The sequence below is a fragment of the Balearica regulorum genome, chromosome 2 (genome assembly GCF_011004875.1).
Source record: "Balearica regulorum gibbericeps isolate bBalReg1 chromosome 2, bBalReg1.pri, whole genome shotgun sequence".
Classification (NCBI taxonomy): domain Eukaryota; kingdom Metazoa; phylum Chordata; class Aves; order Gruiformes; family Gruidae; genus Balearica; species Balearica regulorum.
The window spans coordinates 138,223,435-138,244,847 of record NC_046185.1 but is presented as its reverse complement, the minus strand read 5'-3'; the positions used below and the strand labels follow the sequence as shown (position 1 = coordinate 138,244,847).

At 36.4% G+C, this 21,413-nt stretch overlaps 1 protein-coding gene across 1 annotated transcript in view; it reads right to left on the bottom strand.

Moving 5' to 3' along the window:
• Nucleotides 1–21,413, bottom strand: part of THSD7A (thrombospondin type 1 domain containing 7A) — a 289,030-nt gene that overhangs the window by 39,365 nt on the left and 228,252 nt on the right. Inside the window, exons 13-16 of the mRNA XM_075746097.1 lie at nucleotides 20,331–20,463; nucleotides 18,059–18,162; nucleotides 7,740–7,934; nucleotides 4,021–4,284 (exon numbers count right to left, since the gene is read on the bottom strand). Of these exons, the coding sequence (XP_075602212.1) occupies nucleotides 4,021–4,284; nucleotides 7,740–7,934; nucleotides 18,059–18,162; nucleotides 20,331–20,463 (696 nt within the window). The remainder of the gene's footprint in view (nucleotides 1–4,020; nucleotides 4,285–7,739; nucleotides 7,935–18,058; nucleotides 18,163–20,330; nucleotides 20,464–21,413) is intronic.

Below are 21,413 nucleotides of genomic sequence, written 5' to 3'. Positions count from 1 at the left end.
TTTCTTTCCTAAGTCAACTGAATTGTGATTATAAACACACAACATTTCATAAAACAAACAGCTTATGAATTTTTTGGCCTGCAGAGCAGGTCTGTCTTCTGATTCTTCCCATTCAAAACAGCATGATTTGCAACACTGACCTGCTCATAGCCTCATAAATTTACACGGCAGTATTTACATAAAACTTTTGACAGTCTCGCAATTTGAGTTTGTTGTGGCATTTTAGTATATCACACAACATATGTCATGATTTATTAATAACATCAGTGTGGGTCACGCTTCTCAGATTTAGAGGATGTTATCACAGGTGAAGAAGTACAATTATCCTCATTTCCCATCTCACTATTTCACCAGGTCAGGAGATAACAAAAGTTCAAGCAAAAGTTAGACACTGCACAGGAAACAGCTTCCCTTAAATAATAGTCTTGATTTTCTCCTAGTCGAAGCTAATTTGTCAAACCATATCCTATAAAAACTGTGATTACATACTGTACTACTTGGAAAAGAAACAACAGACTCACAGGAACTAACAGTAAAACAGATTTCTGAATAAAGCAGATAACATGGCAGTCAAACATGACTCTTCCTCTTTGGTTCAGTTACAAAATTAGTGAAAAATTCAGTGCTATCATTTCCGTAGGGAAATAAGCAACTCTGCTAGATTTTATAAAAATAACCCAAGCAGGCTTGAATTATGAGTCCTGTCAAGTTCAGCTTGAAAAACTAAAAGCAGATTGATGGGAAGCGACAAGACACTTTTATTTGCTAGCAGGTGGGGTAGCTATTGTGATACCACAGAAGTCCCTTGTTGATTTGGCATAATATAGCTTTTATGTTTGTTCTTAAAGAAAAAAACAAACAGCACACTGAAATCTAGAGATGATGCCAAACTGAAGAACTGTCATACACCAAGGGCATGAAAATAACAAGAAAAACATCATAAATACTGGCAAGATATAAAATAAGGTTTAACTGGCAAAACAGCAGTTTATACATGTTGAGAAAAATAAAACAAATAACCAGAATGTAATCCATGAATACAAAGCAGATATTCAGAAAAGGCAGCAAACATACACCGAAATTAGACTGAAAGATCTGTATCATCTGTTCTACCCCCCACGCATCTGCAAAGTACACTAAACCTGGAAAAATGCTGAAGGCAGACAATAAATCAGGTAAACCTTAGAAATAATAAAATACTGCATGTATGTACCACACTCATCAATAATAGATTTTTGTTCTAGAAGAGCTACTGGAAAGGAAAGCATAATTTTAGTGGCATATTCCTTAGCATCAGTTTAATTCCTTACCATCAAAGCCAGGTTAGATACCTCATTTCCTGTACACCTGAAATTCCCGTCAAAAAATTTTAGGAAGTGCAAGGAATGCAGGATTAATTCAACAGCAATTCCAAACTTGATCTGCCCATGCACTACACCGTGGATCAAGATAAAGGTACTCTCTCCCTCAAATGGAACTGATGAGAAAACATACACAGATGTCTTGTGTTTCACAATCAAAAAAAGGTAATGAAACAGAGAAGGAAAAAAAAAATAAATCAAAGAATGACACACCTTAATAAACTGATCTAGAGAGAAAGAATTCAAATCAAAACAACCCCAAAGGATTCAGGCTTCCCAACCTAGAATAAATATAGTAATGACTTGCAAACTTCTCCAGTTTGCAAAGTGAGCGAAAAGAGATTTCAAATCTGCCACGAGAAAAATGGGATGAAACTGTAGAAAAAAAAAACTAAAACAAAACAATGCTATATTGTGTTTTGGGAAGGTTGTCTCTGGAACCTGCTACTGCTAACAGCATGTAAATGGTAGCCCTGGGTATAGAAGGCATAATAACAATGTGCTGTTAGTGGCTTTTCCCCTGGATTATTAGTCATTGTGGTCGCTGTGAGTGTAGGTGACATTCACTGATAAAATCCATTAGATTAGAAATTGCTACCATGAAGAGTTATAACAAGGTAAGAGAGATGGTTGAGAATATCTTTTTTTTTTTCATTTTTTTATTCCTCTCTCATCTCTCTGATATTTGCAATGGAATTGCACCTCAATGTGCACTGCCAGGGCTTGAAAGCAGCTATATCCATGCTCATTCTGCACTAAGAAAGAGTTCCCACCTCTTTTTGCAAGCTACTTTAAGCAGCATGTTAGCTACCACGTACAACACCTACAATTTACCCTTGGACAGCTAGCTTCTTCCCTCATGCATCTTCCCTTGGCTGTTGACACAAAACCTGACAGTCCCCGTTCTTCAAATCAACAAAAAATGACCGGCAGTGGCCATCAGTCCCTCTAGTTTCCCATGGACTTAAGTTCTAATTTTCCACTTTTCAAAGGTCACTCTGGATTTGATGCTGAAAGAATACTACTTTCTAGCATAGTGTCGCATACAGTTAAAGTTAAAACAAAAAATCAACAAAGAAATAGGAAAAAGTTCCAGTTCTGTATTTTATAATGGTGTCTTCTGAACAATTCAGATTGTTCCATGACTCTTTTCTCAGCATTCCCTACCAGCTTTCTGAGGAGCTTTCTAATTCCCTCAGGACAACTACCCAGCCCAGGCAGACCTGTGCTCACACAACTGCTGGTCATGAGAGGAAGCTGTGTCGTTTGGTACTACTACGATGGCGACTGGTCCTGGTCGGGCTAAGCAAGTGTAGCATGTCCTCTGGCCGACACAAAAGAACAAAATTAAATCTTTGTGGACCTCAACCCAGAATAAACAGCTGAGAACAGAATATCATCTCTTCTAGCCCCCTTGTATCTGCAAAAGTAGGCTAACCCTGGAAAAAAGCTGAAAGAATGAATGAAAGAACATTCTCAGAGTAGAAAGAGGCATTTCCTGTCCCACACAAGTTTAGGAATTAGACTTTGTCGTTCAGATGTATTTATGCACTTATCTTTCAGTATGAGTTAACTACAGCAAAAGATGACTTTGAATAAAAATAAACATGTGAGAAAATATTTCACAAAATTATCTTCTAGGTTTGCTTTGACGTATTAAGCTGAATGCTCACTTTTCCATCAAATCACAGATATGCTACAGCTTGGCTTGATACATTCAGGTTCTAGTTTATCATAGCTCTAAACAGGAATTAATGATGCTAATTAAAATCCCTTTAAGTTATTCCATTTCTTTGATTAGCTATTTTAACTTTATCCAAGTAAATAAATGAAATTTCTGTTATCTTAATTTAACATTATAAATTAGAATACATATACTAATTAAACTTACATTGACCTTTTAATGGCACTGAGACCGACATGGAGCTTTTCATATCAATAGCTCAGATAAAATTTTGCACTGCAAGCAGGAAAAAAAATGAACACAAAAACTTCAGTGATGTAAATTAGCACATTTCTGGCTCACTGAAAATCAGAAAGTACCAGTTTTGATCAGAACACTACAGATGCATCCACTGTAGGAAGGAACTCTGTTCCCTCCAGGAGCAACATGAATACAAAGAATATAAAGCCTTTAAACATTCTATACACATGACAGAATTACACAGAGAGTGTTGTGTGCTGTTGAACTTAGGTCAATACATGCCTGTTAAGGTGCTGAAGAGCAAATGGTAGAGATAAGGCTATTTAAGGAGATTAAAGCTATCTAAAGAATCTGTGGAAATAATTTCAGCCTTTCCAAAATATTCCTATGTGGTCCATGGTTATTTTTGGAGGATTTGACCTTTCTAAATGGCTTTATTCTAAAATTTACAGGTACAGTTATGAGGAAAACCAAGATTTTACTTTTATCTATTAAAATACCTAGTTAGTAAGTTATCATTGTTTTACTTTCGAATATTGCACTGTAGCAATCAGTAAAAATTAAGTTTACTATTTTGCAAGTCAGCAAAAATGTGTGCTGGGTTTGAAGGTATCTTGGGATAAAATTAAGCCTAAGCTATAAATATTAATCTGCTAATTCTACCTGTACACATATTATGTTAAATGAAATAAAACAGATAAGTAAATAGATGAAAGAAAAGAGGTTTCTAAATACCGTGACTGTTGCATCGTGATGTTTCCACAAGTCGATTGTTTTGGTCGTAGCATGCCATGGCCTGGTAACGGTAGCCTTGTCCACATTCTTTAACGTCTCCTTGTACCTTCATTCCCAGCAATACTTCCAGCTTTCCCTCTGGTAAAATGCAGTCTGACCAATTTCCCACAGGCTGAGCACTGTACTTGTCACACGGACAAAACTGATTCTCAATCAGAGGATACAACTGAGAATTTTTGCATTTATCCTTTTTCTTACTTTTTCCTAGAAAGAAGGAATAATTATTTTAGAAACCTTGTATAAGCTTACATCTCCCCAAAAAAATTCATTTAGACTTCTGTAACAAGTGCTTGCAATCAAATACATACGCCTAAAACTAGTTACATTAATCTTTATTCATTTAGGTTAATCACTTTAATTTATAAAGTAATGGATGCCTACAATTTGCACAAAGGCAACACCTTTTAGGATAAAGCCATACATTTATATTTACTTTGGATAAAATTGCTTGGGAAGCACACTTTGAAAAAGTTAGCTATTAAACAAATATACCCTTTTTCACCTATTTCATCACCAGTGTGCAGTCCAATAAAAAGAAAAAAAAAAAAATTGTCTCTGGATAAAACTTTCTCAAGTTGAAGGAAACTGCAGAAGGAAGTAACATGCATCTTTGCTACAGTAGTTCCTTCTTTGAAAATGTTAAAATCTTTTAATTTCATCACCTGTTATTGTACATTTGTTAATAATTACCATTCTTCCTCTCTAAGAGAATAAGTTTCTCCTATGAATTTGTTTCTTTTCAAATCTCTTCTTGTTTTCCTTCCCCGACTGGAGCATAGCCATCCACTCACCTTCTGCTTCCCACTAAATCTATTTTCAATTGTCTCTGGTAAAATTTGCTCGGTTTTCCTCTCCATACTAGACAGTTTATATGTATTAATGTAGAAATCTTTGCAAAAGTAGTTTTAAAAATGCTTGTTACTTAGGTATTACTGTAAATTAATATTCTGTAGTATTTTCCTTGCTATTCAAAACAATGCTGGAGACAACTTTGCGGCACCCTCAGTGCTTGTATTTACTACTGCTTTCATTCAGAATAGAAAGAAGGTACCAGAAGAAAAAATTATCTTTCTTTTGACAAGATAACTTCATACTAAAAATACACTTCACATCCTCATTTTCACCATAAATAATTATGAATTAAGCCAAGTTGGCTTTACATATTAGCATGGGTAGCACATTGACACAGAGAATACACCACGGCACACATCAGTCTTAGCAAGTTTGAAGGGGTAGCTTAACTCAGGACAGGAAAGTATCTCTAAAGTGTTAATAGCATGGTAAAAGAATCTGTTCTTTCTTGTTTCGTTTTTAAAATAAAAAAAATTGTTAGTCAGGGCTTTTTCCCCCTTGTGGAAGCAAACTTGGCATAAAGTTCACTGGAGTTATAAGACAGTCACAGTGAGCCTTCTTGAAGATCATGAATTATTCACCATCCATGGCTTTTCTGATTTACAGGGGGATGGAGCGGGGGTAGGGTTTGGATCCTATCGCATTCTTTCTGAGGCTGCTAATGGGCACCCCCCTTAGCTACCTTTCCTCCACCACAGACAATACAGACTAATTGGCAAATGGTGCTGTGACAGAGGCCAAGTCTCACTCTTGAGATTTCAGTTATAATTTAGAAGCAGAGTATGTTTTTTTCCCTCTTCATTTCATGCTGAAGAAATAAAAGAGCAGATTAAAAAGAAGCTGAAGAAAAAAATGTTTCAAAGTGGAAGGGTGTCCGTCACATGGAATAAGGAAATGTTTTTGGCAAAGGGTTGGACATCACTGGAATTTTTTTTTTTCTGTTAACTAAAAATTCAAGAGTTTTCAAGGGACACAAAGTAACAGAGTCATAAGACAGAAAAAGACTCTGCCTAATGAAGAGGAAAATCACCCACAAAAGAGCATTTTTAGTTATGTCAAGAAATAAGGCAGAAAATTAAGCAACATATTGCCTCATGCAGTGATCTGAGCTACTGGACGAAGGCAATGGAAGAACAGAGAACACAAAGAACTCAGAGGGCAAACATTCAGCCAGGGAAAGGACTGGCTTAATCATAAATCTGATGTTACAAAACTCCAGCCAAGAAGTTCAAAAGACGTAAACCAAAGCTTGAGGCTGAAAAGTACTCAGCTGCTGTAGTAATTCTAATGCACCAAAACACCATCTGAGAGGGAAGTCCTGCTGTAGCCAAGACCAGAAGTAGGAAAAGGAAAGGAACGTGAGTGGGTTTACACCTGAACTTGTTAAGGAGACATGATTGTTGATTGGTCTGTCATCAATTAAAAAAAAAAAAAAAAAAAATCCACTTTCACTAGATTTTCTATTAAAAGGTTTTCTATTGGAAGCTCCAGGGGAATTTCAACAAGAATTTTTTTTCTCAATTACAGATCAGTGTGAAAAAAAACATAACAAAACAAAACAAACCCCAAAGAAAACAGACCCAATTCAATCTGGTGAGAATTCAATCTGATAGACAATGCTGGCAAGATACAGCTTGTGCACGGAATCATGGTTGCTGAGGAATTAAAACAAATTGCAGACCTAAACTCTTAGCTGAGAAAATGCACATAAACCAAGAGAATGCAAATCATTAACAGGGTCTGTGGCCACTCTGGGTTTCATTAGCAGTTTTCAAAATCTAGTTTTGTGTCTCAGTAAAATTAAAATTGTTTAACCTTTTTTGGGACTGAAAGTGATTTGAGAGTGAAGAGAAGAGTTTTCCTTCCCCAGAACAAAGCAAAGTTCTTCTGGCTTTCTCTGAGTGCCTCACACTACCTACAGCAAGCTGAACAGCCCATGGTCTGTGGCTTTTTACACCATTAAACCAATCAGCTAGTATTTGTGAGTTATATCCTTTTTGACATTCACTAAATTGTCCAATATCTGCCTGAAAACTGTCAGTCAAATAAAGTTGAAGGAGGGGAAAAAAAAAAAAAGTGCTTGTGAAAAAAATATTTTTGTATTTGAAGCTGTAACTCAGAGAAAGTGCTTGAGAGAGTGTCACCACAAAGGTCTGTCTCTTGTATTTGTTAAATGCTTAACACAAATAGATAACCTCAAAGACAGAATTCAGTACAAACGATAAACCGTAAACCAGCAACCTTCCTGACCTCTTTGTGCACAGAAGCAGGTTGCAGAATCAGGATTCAGAATAAACATGATATGAAAACTTTTTAAATAGCAAACCATTGTGCCCCTTTTGATGAAAAGATAACACGGGGTTCAACAAAAATGCAGGTAAAGATTTTTTTATTTTATTTCCTTGGATTGGATCAGACTTTTGGTTAATGATGCTGCTTTACATTTTTCACATCCCTGGAACTACAGCCAATGCTGCCTTGCCTGTCAAAAAAAAGAAATGGTTTGCTTTGCAGTTTACTACGTGCGCTCCATTTAGAAGAAACCCTGGCCGCCTCTGTTCTCCCATCTTCTCTCTAGCCACTTCCACATGATCAAGAGTGTGACACATATGGCAGGAGTTTGTTCTCCTGAGGGGTTATTTTTTTGTTCCAACAGTATATAGAGCATGACAGTGACATCGGGTCTGCTTTCTGCCACGATGACAAACACTGCTTGCTTGTCATAGGGGAACCTCAGAACAACAGGTTTTAATCAAAACACTAGCAATGACTGATAAAAGATGTATTATTTCTCTTGTTCCTCTTACCGACAAGAGTGCGTTTTCTTGTCCTGACTCCTCCACAGTCCCCATTACAGGAAGAAAACTTTGACCAGTTGGTAAACTGACAGTCATCTTGGCAGGGAATCTGGCATGTCTGTGTTAAGGATGGTAATGGGCCAGCGTATTTAAGGCACTCACTGATGTCAGCCTGTCCTCCGTCTTGTCTGCGACAAGTAATTGCTGGAAGCAAAAAGAGATGGCGTTTAATTCAGCAGTCTTTTCATGAACGTCTCTATTCAACTTAGTAAATCTACAATATTCTACCACAAAATCACATGGAAAGCCCAGAATAGTTATACAACAACCTAATATTTGCAATCAGTTATATCTTGAACTAATACATTTGACATTTCTGACTTTTTTGATATTCCATTTAAATTTCTATTTATCAGGACTTATTGGAAAAAAAAAAAAAGTCTTACAGACTGTAAGACTGCAAATATTATAAAGGTTGCATCATGTTACCCACACCTGTTATACCACTTTTCACATTATCATTATTCCTACAGATATAGCCTATAACTCAGACATTAAAAAAACCCTGCAATGCAATTTTAAATAGCTGAACATTCTATAAGCTACAAAGTTGTATCAGCAGCATATATTTTAGAAAAAGGGACAGACATAAAATTTAGAAACATATTTGAGTTCTGGATACCACTTAACTACCCAAAACAGTATTGCTGCCTGATGTTCCTCAGCAAATTTCAGTCTTGAAAAAGGGTTGAAGGACAAAGCATGTTTGCTAGGGATGGAGTATCAGTCAATAGGGGTACAATGGTTTATAACAAAATAGACATATATTGAATAAAAGCTTCTTACTTATAAGGAAAAAAAAAGTTTCTTAAGAAAACTTCAGGTGGCAGAAAAGGAAGAAGTTGGAACACAGCAATTTACAAAGAATAGGGCTGTTTCATTAATATAGTCTTTCACAATGTTCTATTATTATTCCTCATGGATAATTTTCTTTTTTTTTTTTTTTTTTTTTAAACATGATTGCTTACCTATTATTCTAACCTAAACCTCAGTAAATCTCATTTTATTTCCTTGCCTAAAACAACATAAAACTTATTACACAGTAACAAGATTGGAAATTTCTAGTTGCTTGTTTACACAATAGAATCATATTTATGCTTCTTGGCACCTGACAGCACACAGTATATGCAGTATCTCATAATGACTGTGAAAGTAATTTGGGTCACCAATTGTCACAGTAACATTGCATCCAAACACAATATATCATTCTGTATACCTATGAGGGAATATCATGTTTTATGTTATATTCCACTCCATAATTTAAGCATAGTACTTCAATTGTGCTAACAATAATTGTTTTATTGGTATGTGAATTGAAAAAAAAATTGTAAATTTTACTAACCAAACTATTATGGCATACTCACGTTCAACTGTTGGAGAAAAATGGGGTTTGAACGCAAAGTTTCAAAATAAAACAGAAAACTAGCTATGAGTGACTACTTCCTCCTTGAGGAAGAAGGAAGAATATGTGAGGAAACTTGGAAAGTTGGTTTTTTTGTTTAGATTTTTTTGTAAGGTAATTGTAAAGATTTAGTGACCTATGATTTCTGAAAAAAAGCTTTTTTGTCTGACAGTTCTAAACTAAATTTCTACCTCATGATGACTGTAGGAAGCTGAACTTTATGACCCACATGGTCCATTTCAAGCCTGTGCGCCTACTAAAACATATCCAAAGGTCCCAGGTGAATTGTTTTTGCCCCATGTCTGTGGTAAAACACTGTGAAAGGGAAGGAGGTTTGTTTTTCCGGAGATGCTAAGCAAACAACTTCCCTGATCCTTGACTGCCCTTTGGAGCACGGCTGCCAGCACTGTTTGTAATAGGCTCAGTACTGCATTAAGTTGTGCTTATTGGGGGACAGACCAGCTGTACATTGTCTAATACAATTATTCTGTCAAATCCTATTATTATCGGTGTAGTTTACATGAAGAAACACTTTTTTCTTCAGATATAATTACAGTGATTCAATGAGCAAAGCCAAATATCTAAAAATTGAAAAGCAATACAACAACTATTTTAAAGATGTGTTAACTGTATCTACTATGGGATTTCTAAAATTACACAAATATTTTGGAAAATCAAAAGTCAAATCATTGTCTTCCAATACGAGCCTAGGTTATGGTTTTGGATTCTTGCGAGAAACTCTTCTCTGCTAATAACACATACTGGTTTCCCTGAGGTAAAAACAAGACTAGTTCTACCATGTGGAAATTCAGAGGTCAAATCTAAATCCTCTGTCTTGAGTTTGACCTTGGCATGTGCATGCATCAGCAAAACTAATGGCATTATCTTCATTGTGTTCTCAGGGAGACATAGGCCACCATTTTTAGCAATGAAAACTATACCTAGGCAAGGGCTAAAAGACAGTCCATGGATTAACCCACTAACTTTTAATAACCTTCTTCAAAAGTTTAATACCCATTCTAGATACTGCCTCTCCACCTAGTCCTTTGATAAGCCATAAACATTGTCCATTGAAGAACATTCCTTCTTTCTAGATAAATTGAGTTTTTCTAACGCCAATATTCATTCCCTCATCTGTCTGGGTTATTAAACATTACTCTGTGGGCAGATATCCACTCTGTCATAAATTTTTTCAGACTCGTATTAGTGCATCTAATTTACATTAAGCAGACCCAGGTGAGAAGCTCCCCTGAGGATTAACACTTCAGGGTTTTTTCCAGATTAACTGTCAGTTGTACTGTAGCAATCAAAGCAGGAAAACTCTTCATTCCTGAGACCTAAATATTTCACCTTAATACCAACACAAATTAGAGGACGGCTTGGCATACTAAATCAATTCCTGAATCTTAATTTTCACAGTGCCTGTCCATAACTATTCATGTTACTTCTAGTTGACAAGACCTCGATGATTCACTCTACATTCCATTTTCCTAATGTTATTCTACAGATTCAAGTATCATTTTGAAGGGTTTATACTCCTTGTGACTGTTGAAGAGTGGGTATTTTTCCATTACTTAAAGCAGGGATTTTGACAACTGTATATATGCCATTAATACATTATTTTGGCCAGGTAAATGTCTGTCTTGACATCTGAAATGATCTTATTGTTAGTGGAGTTACTTTTTCCACTCACAACCTCATTTGGACAAAGTTATCCCCTGCCTCTCTGATCAAACCCATGGTTCTTTAATTATATTCTGTAAAAGTCACTGAGATTGATGATTAACTCACTATACAGAGAAGTGTCTTCAACTACTATAAAGCCATGCAGTGCTAGACTAATTATTTTGCCTATAGAACCACGTTATATTTATTACAGACATTAGCAGTAAGTGGAAAGAGCGTGGTTGTTCTATTACTGAATTAGGCCCAAGTAATTGTTAATTGAAAACATAAAACAGGAGTACAGCTAACAGAAAAATCAAATTTAACATGGAAACCATTCGCTTACAAAATTGTATTGGTATTTAACAATTACTATCTCCCAGAAGAAAGGTGTGAAATAAACGGCAGTCTAAATTTTCTAGACAAGGGACTTTGATGTAATTAAAACTTTATCTGATAGCATTGTTTCCACCAAGCCACAGAGGACTATAGGCTAATATATTTGTTGTTAGCATAACGAAACACTAAGACTGTGTTTTAAGAAGTCTTGTTATGTGTGGGTTTATATAAAAACCTTGCCAGTGTTACCACCATTAGTATACTTCACTAAGATTTCACTGAGATGTGAGATTCGGTGACCCCTACACCTAAAATTTAAAGTATTTTATGAATGAATATTTGCTATGTCCTCTGTTTTACAAACATTTGTGATACCATTTTTAAATCGTTAAGTATTTTTAACAACAAAAATATTAACTTTCATTTCTAGAAAGGCAAGAATTATTTCAGCACACTAACTTTTCTTACACCTACTATCAATGCTGCCTAGGCTATGATTTCATCTATGTTTATTTCTTTTTTCTGTGGGACACGGCAGACTAGACACTGCATGAAGAAATGTTTCTATCACAAAGTATCTTAATCAGGAGCATGTGCCAATAACATTGTGAAAATACAAGCCTGAGCGTTCTTTACACGCCAGAGAGTAACAACGTATTGCTGCCAAATAAAGTTACCTGGAGATTTTGGGTCTTGTTTTGTCAATAAAACATTAATTTCCCATTTAAATACTGCTCTTGACCACAGTTGTCCAAATTCTTACTTCAGTACAAAACCTGAACCTGCTGGTTGTCCTTTGCAGTGACTAAAATACCAACCAGGCAATAGGGTACTCTCATCTGTTAAGTCTTGATGATGTTAAAATAGTAATTTACAGCTCCATGAAGGAGGAGCACTCCTTCATGATTTTATCTCCTTTCTTGTGCTTTCAGTGAGGGCATGAAACCCCCACAAGCCCCCATAAGCGATGCCCAAAGAGGGAGGCTGCTGTCCCTCTCTGCATAGCCACAGCGAGAGGAAAGGGCTTTTGACCACGGTTCTGCCTCTGAGCTTCCCCACGGCTCAAACAAGCCTGCAAGGCCTCCTCATGTGCTCACGGCCATCCTGGGAAGCTTCCTCCGATTCCTCCGCTCGACTGTCTTTCAAATAACTCTACATACGCCCTGAGAATAAAGAATAGCGAGAGCTCGGGATCAGCTCAATAATGGCCAATTCCCAGAGACATTAAGGACAGCTATTCAGATATTTTCTCTGACAGCCAGGTTACTTAAGCTTCTGCTTAAATTTTACAAATAGCCTTCCTCTTGTTATTACAGAATATGCTAACAGATTTCACAATTTTCATCCCATTCCTCCTACAAAACTCTGAGTAAGATTTATGGTGGCAAGGACTGCAGGCTGTGCATGCTTTTGCAAATCTCTTCTCGGTCACTGGGATAGCCCTTACCATGTGCATCCATCCATATACATCATGATGTGATTAGGCTATTGCAGTTCAGGCACTCGAGTTTCTCATCTGCTACATGTCCTGTTCACCAGCGTTGGGATGTAATCCAACAAGCCCTACTTAAATCTGCAGAACCTACTGGCAAAACAAGCCTTTTTAGTAAGTTTCTTAGGCTTTCCTATACAATTCAAAAGGGATTTGAACTCTAAGTTCCACCAGAAGTCACTGGAACCGAGGTTTACTGACACAGATTTTTTTTAAGATATGAGCATAATATAACACATACTTGCCTAAGTTGTTCACCATTTCAAACTTCGTACATTAATCTATCTCACTAACCAGACCACTACTTTGGAGTTATCTATATGCTTAATAAATGTCAGCCTTAAGAATACAAAGTAGTATCTCTCAGCTCACCCTAGCTGAGCAGGTTCTCCTCACAGTGAGTTTTATAGTGCACATCCCCGTCAAATACTAGCAGCCCGTCTTTATCAAGCATTTACTCTCTTGTTCTAGTTTTTGTATTTTTTTGGTATTTTGTATTTGCCAATACTCTGTGTCTCTCCCTCCTGGGTTTCAGGTGACTCATCAAGACATCTGGTCAATTTACTCTTCTTAACTGAGAAACAGCTTATGAAAATAAACACAACATAAATGCTGTTGCAGTAAATTATGGCTTTTCTCTACATTTCCTGATCCTTCTGGATAGGAAGTTTCAACTCCTTGCTGATGTACTCATAATATCCTCTCTTGAGGGTTTTGAACAAGAGACAGTTGGAAGTCTTAAGTTACTGCAATTCTATAATACGTCCCTGCCCTGCTTATCCACTGTTAAAAGGCATTTTACCAGTGATATGATTGCAAATTTTCATTCATCACAGAAATTCAACACAATTGTCAAGACTATCTGTCTTGTTCAACTAAGGTTCATGACTACAGCAATGAATTTGCTGCTCAGGTATTAAATGCTATGTTACTGTACTTAGATTTAGATATAAATACCTGTCCATCATTTGCAAGAATAATTAATAAACTGTTTTCTTTAAAAAATTCTAAAAAATGTCTGTCCTTAAAACAAAAAACCACCAAACCCTTTTATTCTCTTCACTCTGCATTGACCCAAGTTCTGATTTTGTGGCATGTTCATTTAAACTGACATGATTTGTAACAAAATCTTCATTATACAAGACAGCTAGAAACAGAGCTGTCTTTAACAATGAATCACAATTCTAAACTTTATGATTCACCCAAGAATCTCTTCTGCCAAGGAAGACCAATGTCATAAAAAAGCTAAAGAATGGAAATGTAAATAGCAAAGCTGTGATACAAAGCAAGGTGTGCATATGCTTTAGTTATTCATAGACACTTAAGATCAGACACCTAACCAGTCATTTTTAATGATTTCTAACAGTTTTTCCTTCAGATTTAATTATCTTTCTAACTAAAACATGAACAGTGTAGCCTATTTTGTTAAAAATAAACCACTAATAAATGCATAGTCAAATGTGCCTTTTCGCTGGTGTACATTCCTATTTTTTCTTACTTAACACATTTGCTGATACATACATGTCACAGTGTGTGTAGGCAATCAGGTTAGAAATAGGACAAAGTAATAGCATTGGCAACATCCCCTTGCACTGAAAAAGAGCAACTGAGAACTGTTCTCACATAGAAGAATGCAATTACTTGCTCTACTGAGTATCAATACAAAATGAAAGGACAATCCACAGGAAATCACAGGGCTGAGATTACTTCTATAAGATGATTGTTTCACTTTGTCATCAAAAGTAAATTACCACAAACAGATGAATGAATGCATGATTTCTGCATCCATGAGCATTAGACATTTGAGAGATAACTCTTCAATCGAAAAAGAAATGCTGCTATGTCTACATTTTCACAGTATGGTAAACATTTGTACAGAAATCACCAATGAATAGTTAAATGATCTGTTCAAAATACCTTTATTCCAGTATCACATTATAAATGCAGTATCAGAATGTTATACCAAATGGATTTCACATTTCAGTGTTTAGCATTTCCTGATTTTCGGGTGCTTAAAAAGGTTCGCAAAGTGGTAGCTTAGTCTTTTCTATATCTACATCACAAAATAATCTTTAAAGAAATTATTTATAGTACAGAACTTTTAGTAACATACTGTTATGCAAAGTTTTCCACAGCCTGTAGAAACTTTATTCACAAGCCAAGTCCACAGGAGGGAGCCATGAATTAGCAGGGAGAGAGGACAAATCCTCTTCCAGAGGCTTCCTTCAGAAACTGGTGAAATCTTTCTAATGCTGTCCAGGGCAGAGCTCAGCCAGCCAGGTGCTTGCTTTCAGGTCAGCCTCCCTTCAGTGAGCACCTTGCATTCAATCAGCTCTTGTGCAAGGCACCAAACAAAATAATGTGCACCACTGAAAATTCACACATGGCCACTTTCATGGAAGAATTTTAAATGTAAGAAGGGAAAGGGAATATGTTAATGCTCTGTGTAGGAGACAGCCTATGTAAAACAAATAAAACACACTATTAATATTCAAAATGCAATTTTCTGAGGTGCGAAGTAAATAAAACTTGAACCATTAATCTCTAGAATTACAGAATTATGTTTTCCAAAGTGAAAATTACTTTTGTGCAAAAATTCAACTATTAATTCCAAGTCATATTCATTATAAAAGTGTTCAAGAAAACAGAAAATATTTTACTTTTCTCGATCTAAAGAAAAGCTGTACTAGTTTCTTTAGCTCCTACCGAATATCAGTTTACATTTCTGAGCACAGAAGTAAAAGATATACTCCATGCATTATCAGGTATTAAACCACTGAGACACGATGCATAACGTACCTGTGTTTGAACTTACATTTTATGTTAATTTGCGTAATTTATATCAATGGGAAAAATGTTGGGCCAAAAAAAGCTCTGTCTTTAATGCCTGTAACTTTCACCACTGCAACAGGCTAGACAATATTTAGATTCATATTTAGATACTTGGACTGAGGAACAAATAATCTTTGGTTATCCAACTTAAATAACTTTCTTTGTGAGTTCTACAATAAAATTTATACACTGGATAGACTTAATAAAAAGCAAGAGCAAACAAAAATCTCCCCTTTCTAACAGTTGATCTCTGAAATATTTACACAATTCTACCAAAACCACCTGCTTTTTTCAGGCTTAGCTGCTCCCAGGGTTCTTCTTAATTAATGATTGTTCATCCTACCACTTGACCACATTACACTAGAGAGCTACATCTATTATATTTTCTTGTAGGAACAAGACTACTGCTTCAATATATCATCCTTTGCAAGACCAAACTCTGTGTGTTACCAGAGGGAAATTCTGCCAATCTATTTTACCAGATTTGAAAACTGTATGCCCTGTAGTTCCAAAATAACATTTTATTCTGCATGTGTGTGTACTGCACGTGATTGAAACTACAGTATTAAAAAAGGAAAGTCTTATGTCATACAAGAATAACAAAAAACAATTTGCATGCAGTAAAGTTAGCTATCTCTCTTTATTAACTGACTTTGAAGCAAAGTCAAGAGATTTAGGTACTACCATGCAAGTACAGAAGACAACATTTTGTACAATCTGAACTCCTACTGTCAAAGACAGAAATCTTATTTTCTCAGTGTGTAATCTGAATGTATCTTCCAGACCTGCTAGAAATAGACTGCATTAGTGATAGATCTTTGAAAGAATTACCACAGCCAGAAGTCTTTTGTATTAGCAGGCAATATCTTCTGGTTTCATTCTGTGGTAAGCTCTAAATTGATCTCCTGTAACACTTTCTGAGTAACTGGTAGGAGTTACTAGCTTAAGATTTACTCTATGACTTTTTTTAGTATACCATAACCTACTCTAATACTGCAAGGAAGTTAATGACCAGAACATGTCACTTCTGCAGTTAGCAGTGTCCTTGCTCAGGAATTCCACAATCTGCTGAGCCAATATTGTTTTAATGGATAGGTGTTTGCACCAGAAACAGCAAAAGAAAAAACCTTCCTGGAATTCAGGGTTGACTAGTAGTTCAAAGCAATTCAATTACTGTAACACAGTAAGTAGGAACTGCAATTATTTTCATACTGAATTTATTTAATGCACCTAAAAACCGTCTCCTGACTATAATTAACAGTCACACATACATAGTTCTGTCAAGTCCACAAAACTCTCTATGAAGACAAGTGACAGTAAAGCTGGATAGGGATGCTAAAATTATTTGTTATCAAAAAGAAATGGTGGAAAAATATCTGAATCACTGGATTTCAAGGGTCACTGGTTTTGAAGTCCAACCAGCAGCTGGTTAAGAGTGCTGCACCTGAGTGGTTAATTCCAGGGCAAATGTTGTTTAACATCTCTAACAACCTGTACAGAAAGCATCCTCAGCAAGTTTGGGGACAGGACCAGTTTGAGAGGAGCCATCAATACCTACCTGGAGGGTAGAGCTGCCATTCAGAGGACATTGACAGCCTGGAGAAACGGGCTGGCACTGAACTTTAACACTGAATGCAAAGTCCTCCATCTCTCATGTTCTCATTGCTCTCTACAACTACCTAATTCAAGGGTATAGAGAAGCAAGAGCCAGACTATTCTCAGCGATACATAGTGAAAGGATAAGGGGCCACAGACACAAATTGCAGCAAGGGAAATTTTGGCTTAGTTATTCTGGAGAAGGAAAAAAAAAAAGCGGTGCTAGACTCAACAAGCACTGGAGGAAATGCCCAGAGAGGCTGTAGGGTCTCCATCCTGGGAGATATTCCAGTTGAGACATGGCCCTGAGCAAGTTGCTCTAGTCTGGGTGGGATCTAACTTTGAACCTGGCCCTGCTCTGGGTGGAAGGTTGGACCAAGGGACCTCCAGAGCATCCTTCCAACTCAAAATTATTATAGGGTTCTCTGATCCTAAATTTTTAAACAAACACTTACAGGGAGCAAATGTCTTATATTCAGTCTAATGGATATAACCATAAACATGTCTTCACATCCTTGCCACATGAAAAATGTCACATTTTCACAGGTGAATTTACACAACCTTTTTCACAAAAAGATATGAAGTCATCCATCCCTTTTTTTTTTTTTTTTTTTTGAAAACATACTTTCCACAAATACCTCTGAAAACTTAAATCAGGTAAGGGTGGTGAAACAAACTGAGCAAACAATAACATAAAAGAAGTCACTAATGTGGTATCTATACTTAAAAATAAATTAATACTGATATTTTATGAATAAAACATTTGACAAATACAGGTTAGGATGCACCCTACCATACTAGGATTCAGCATTTTCCTTTGCTGATGCACATAAAGATAGATAAAATTAATGTTAGGTTATAACGACTAAAATTTTAGGCATTTCCCACACCAGTGCAGCTATAGATTCCTGAGGAATAAATGACAGAAACAAAGGGTCTAACCTCTTGCTTGTAGCCCAGGTCCGCAAGTCTCATGTGCTCCTGGACTGTCTTGGCGCACATACCAGGGTACTAGCTGGCACCGGCGCCACTTGTGGGTCTTCCACCTGAAATAAGGGGGAAGCAATCAACTTCAAACAATCCATCTAAACTTGTAGCAATCAAAGCTGAGGCAGCATAACTGCTAGACAGCATTAGAAGCCACCGTAATCTATTGCTTATTATTACTAACTAGTCACAGCCAATTCACAACAGACACTAACAATACAGTAAACTTTTCCCTCTTTCCTGTTAACGTTTTTACTCCTTTTAAGATTAGGCCATTTAGAACACAGGGAAAGAAGGAGGAGGTGGAGGAGGGAAGAGAAAGCAAACCATATCTATTTTCAAGGATTTCAAAGTACAAAGATACACTAACACTACCTAACAAATGCATAGTGAATACAAACCAAAATAGGAGGATTATACATTAATACAAAGCATTAACACACACTTACACAAGATGTGAGAAAGAAATTTCAAAAAAGAACACTATAGAAAATAATAAAATGATATGACTCGAATACCCATTTAACAGAAGAACCCCTTTGCTATGGATTTATATCTGGCATGCTCAGAGTATTTTACCAGTCAGAACAATGATATAATAAAATTTGAAAAGTGGATTTAGAGGAGTGACACTAGCATCTCACAAAAACAACACGGAACCATTAAATAAGGATGAGTTTTAAATACTAGCATGCCCTAATAAACCTCCTCTCTTTCTCCTTTTCCCTTCCTTCCTTTCTTTTTTCCCCTTATCTCAGTGAAGCAAAGATGTGTTGAAGTTTCCCAAACACACTTCAGAGATAAGATTCCAGGGTTAATTTCTGGTTCACACAGTATTTACTGCCAAAAGAGACTCCCAGTACTGTCATATATAGGTGTTAGTGCATTTTTTCTCTTTTCCTTCTTTCCTCTTCCTTAGGTCTTTTGTTGCCTTCCCTTAGGCATGCCTTGCAACACAACAACAAATGGAGAAATTCTGTCTTGCTTGAAAGCACAAACAAGTCTTGGAGTTACAAAGATCAGATGAGGAAAGTCTTAGGATTTTTGCTTTGTTTTCTCAAATTTCAGATTATATGATTAAAAGGGTAAAGTTTTCACAACAAACAAATTCCTTTGCTAAGTGTCATCTTCAAATAATATCCCAGAAGGAGAAATCAGAAGCAAAAAGGGACCCCAGCTACAGCAAAGCATTGGGACAGTGGGTTTAAGTGACTGTGAGCGTGCCTCAGGCAATTCCAGAGCACCTGGGGTCTCGAGTAGCTGAATGGCAGCACCTTACAAATGTGGAGCCATCCAAGAGATCCAACACAACATGAATATGGGCCCAGACCATATCAAAATAAAACACAGACAAAAAGAACTTGCAAAAAACTTTGCTAAGAAATGCAATATTGTGCTGCTTAAATTATTCTATCCTATAATTAATATAAACTGCTACAAAAATTTTACAAAGTTCCTTTCTAGTGCTGGAGAATACCCTACGCCTTAAATATAACAAATCCTGGCAAGTCTGGTGGCTATAACATCTCTGAAATAATCCACAGTTTTCTGAATTACTCAGAGTGTGTGTGGGGAAAATGCTACATCCACAGCTCAAACCACTGACTGCTCTCATATTTAAAATTATCTCAATGGTTTGCACCTCAAGTTTCATTGTAACTTGCCTCCACAAGCCAGTACGTAAACTAAGGCATGAGCCAAGTTCAGTGTGTAAGTCCATCTGTCACAGCATGTGTATAGGTCAGAAAGATGTTAAAGGAAATATACAAAAAAATGTTTCTAGTATTAGTTTGTGTCATGAAATTTAAATCACCTCATCTACCACTCCCTAGCAATATAAACCGTGGATTATCTCAGGGCTGACAGGGATGTAAAGATGACAAAGCACGGCAGCAGAACTCAGCTCTCATAAACAGATGAGGCTGCATTTCAGTGCTTTGGATAATTTAGAAAGGAAGATGGTTTTAATAGTATAGAATTTCGAAATAGTTGCTGAGAAAGATTTATCCTGGAAAGTAATTCTTAGTAGTTGCAATGTTCCTGCAAAAGAATTGGAGTAAAATGAACTAGTGATTCGCTATGGGCCCAACTGAGACTACATATCTGTTCTGAAACCTCGATTTAGTTATGTAACCTATTTATCTTAAGAAGTGGTATTCAACAAGCTTTTGAGGTAGTACAAGTTGAAAAAATCATGTCTGAGCCGTCTCTGCTTGATTTGGACTACCTGTAGCTATAGCAGACAGGAGAAGCTTCACATTCCTTTTCCTCAAACAAGGAGTCCGGGCACTCACGACCACCATTGGCGGGGAGCTGGATGATGACTCGATGACGAGACTGCTTTTTTACTGTGACACCTCCTGCAAAGAGCAGAACAGCTTGTTTCTCCTGCTACTACATAGGGATGACAGTAATTAGGGGAAAAATAAGATTGCACATAACAAGTATTTGAGTCGATAGCTATAATAGTGATGTGCTATTTTTTCCATAAGCAGAAAATTTAGCCTAATAGACAAAACACTTTAATCTCAGTTAAAGGCCAAGGGCCAGGAAGTAGAACTAAGCAGAAATAGTAGCAATACTGCACAAATGAATATACAGCTGAACTAAACGCACAGTTCATATGAACGAAAATTAAACCAGTTCAGTTTGCTGCTACACTTTACTGTTTCAAAGTGTAAATTTGTCCTAATCATTTGCATGCAAAACCAGAAACAGATATTAATGGAAAGAAATTATTATATTTCACAATTTTTCCATTCAGTAAGTGACTCAGTCAAAAAATCTGTTTGTCTTTTCCTTATCTCCACAGCCAGGAATATAACAAATTTAATTTACAGTCTTTGTTCTCGCCACACCAAACTTTAATTCTGCTCCCTATACCCTCATTTCCCACCTGGGACTGGCATTACCCTATCTAGACACACAGAAAATATTCCAAAAGAACATGCTTTACATTTAAATGTGAAGTTTTATTTCCCACTCTGGAATTAATTTACAGTTTACAGTTTTTAATTATTATAGTCATTCATTATTAATGATAAACAGTAAATAGTTCCTGTAGGAATTTTGATTCCAGTTATTTTCAGATATCAGTTCTTCAGGCAGAAAATTAAGAGAAAAGCCACAAATCTATATAATTCCATAGCAATACCTAATACACAAATATTGTTAGGTAATATTCTTGGATTTCTGTAATTTTTTTTTTTTCCCAAAGAGCTGCAGCACAGACATTTGGCTGACTGGGTTGATATCAGCTTTGGGTGGGTTATTACAGCAGCTGCAGCTTGTCTGAACACAGAAGCGTGCT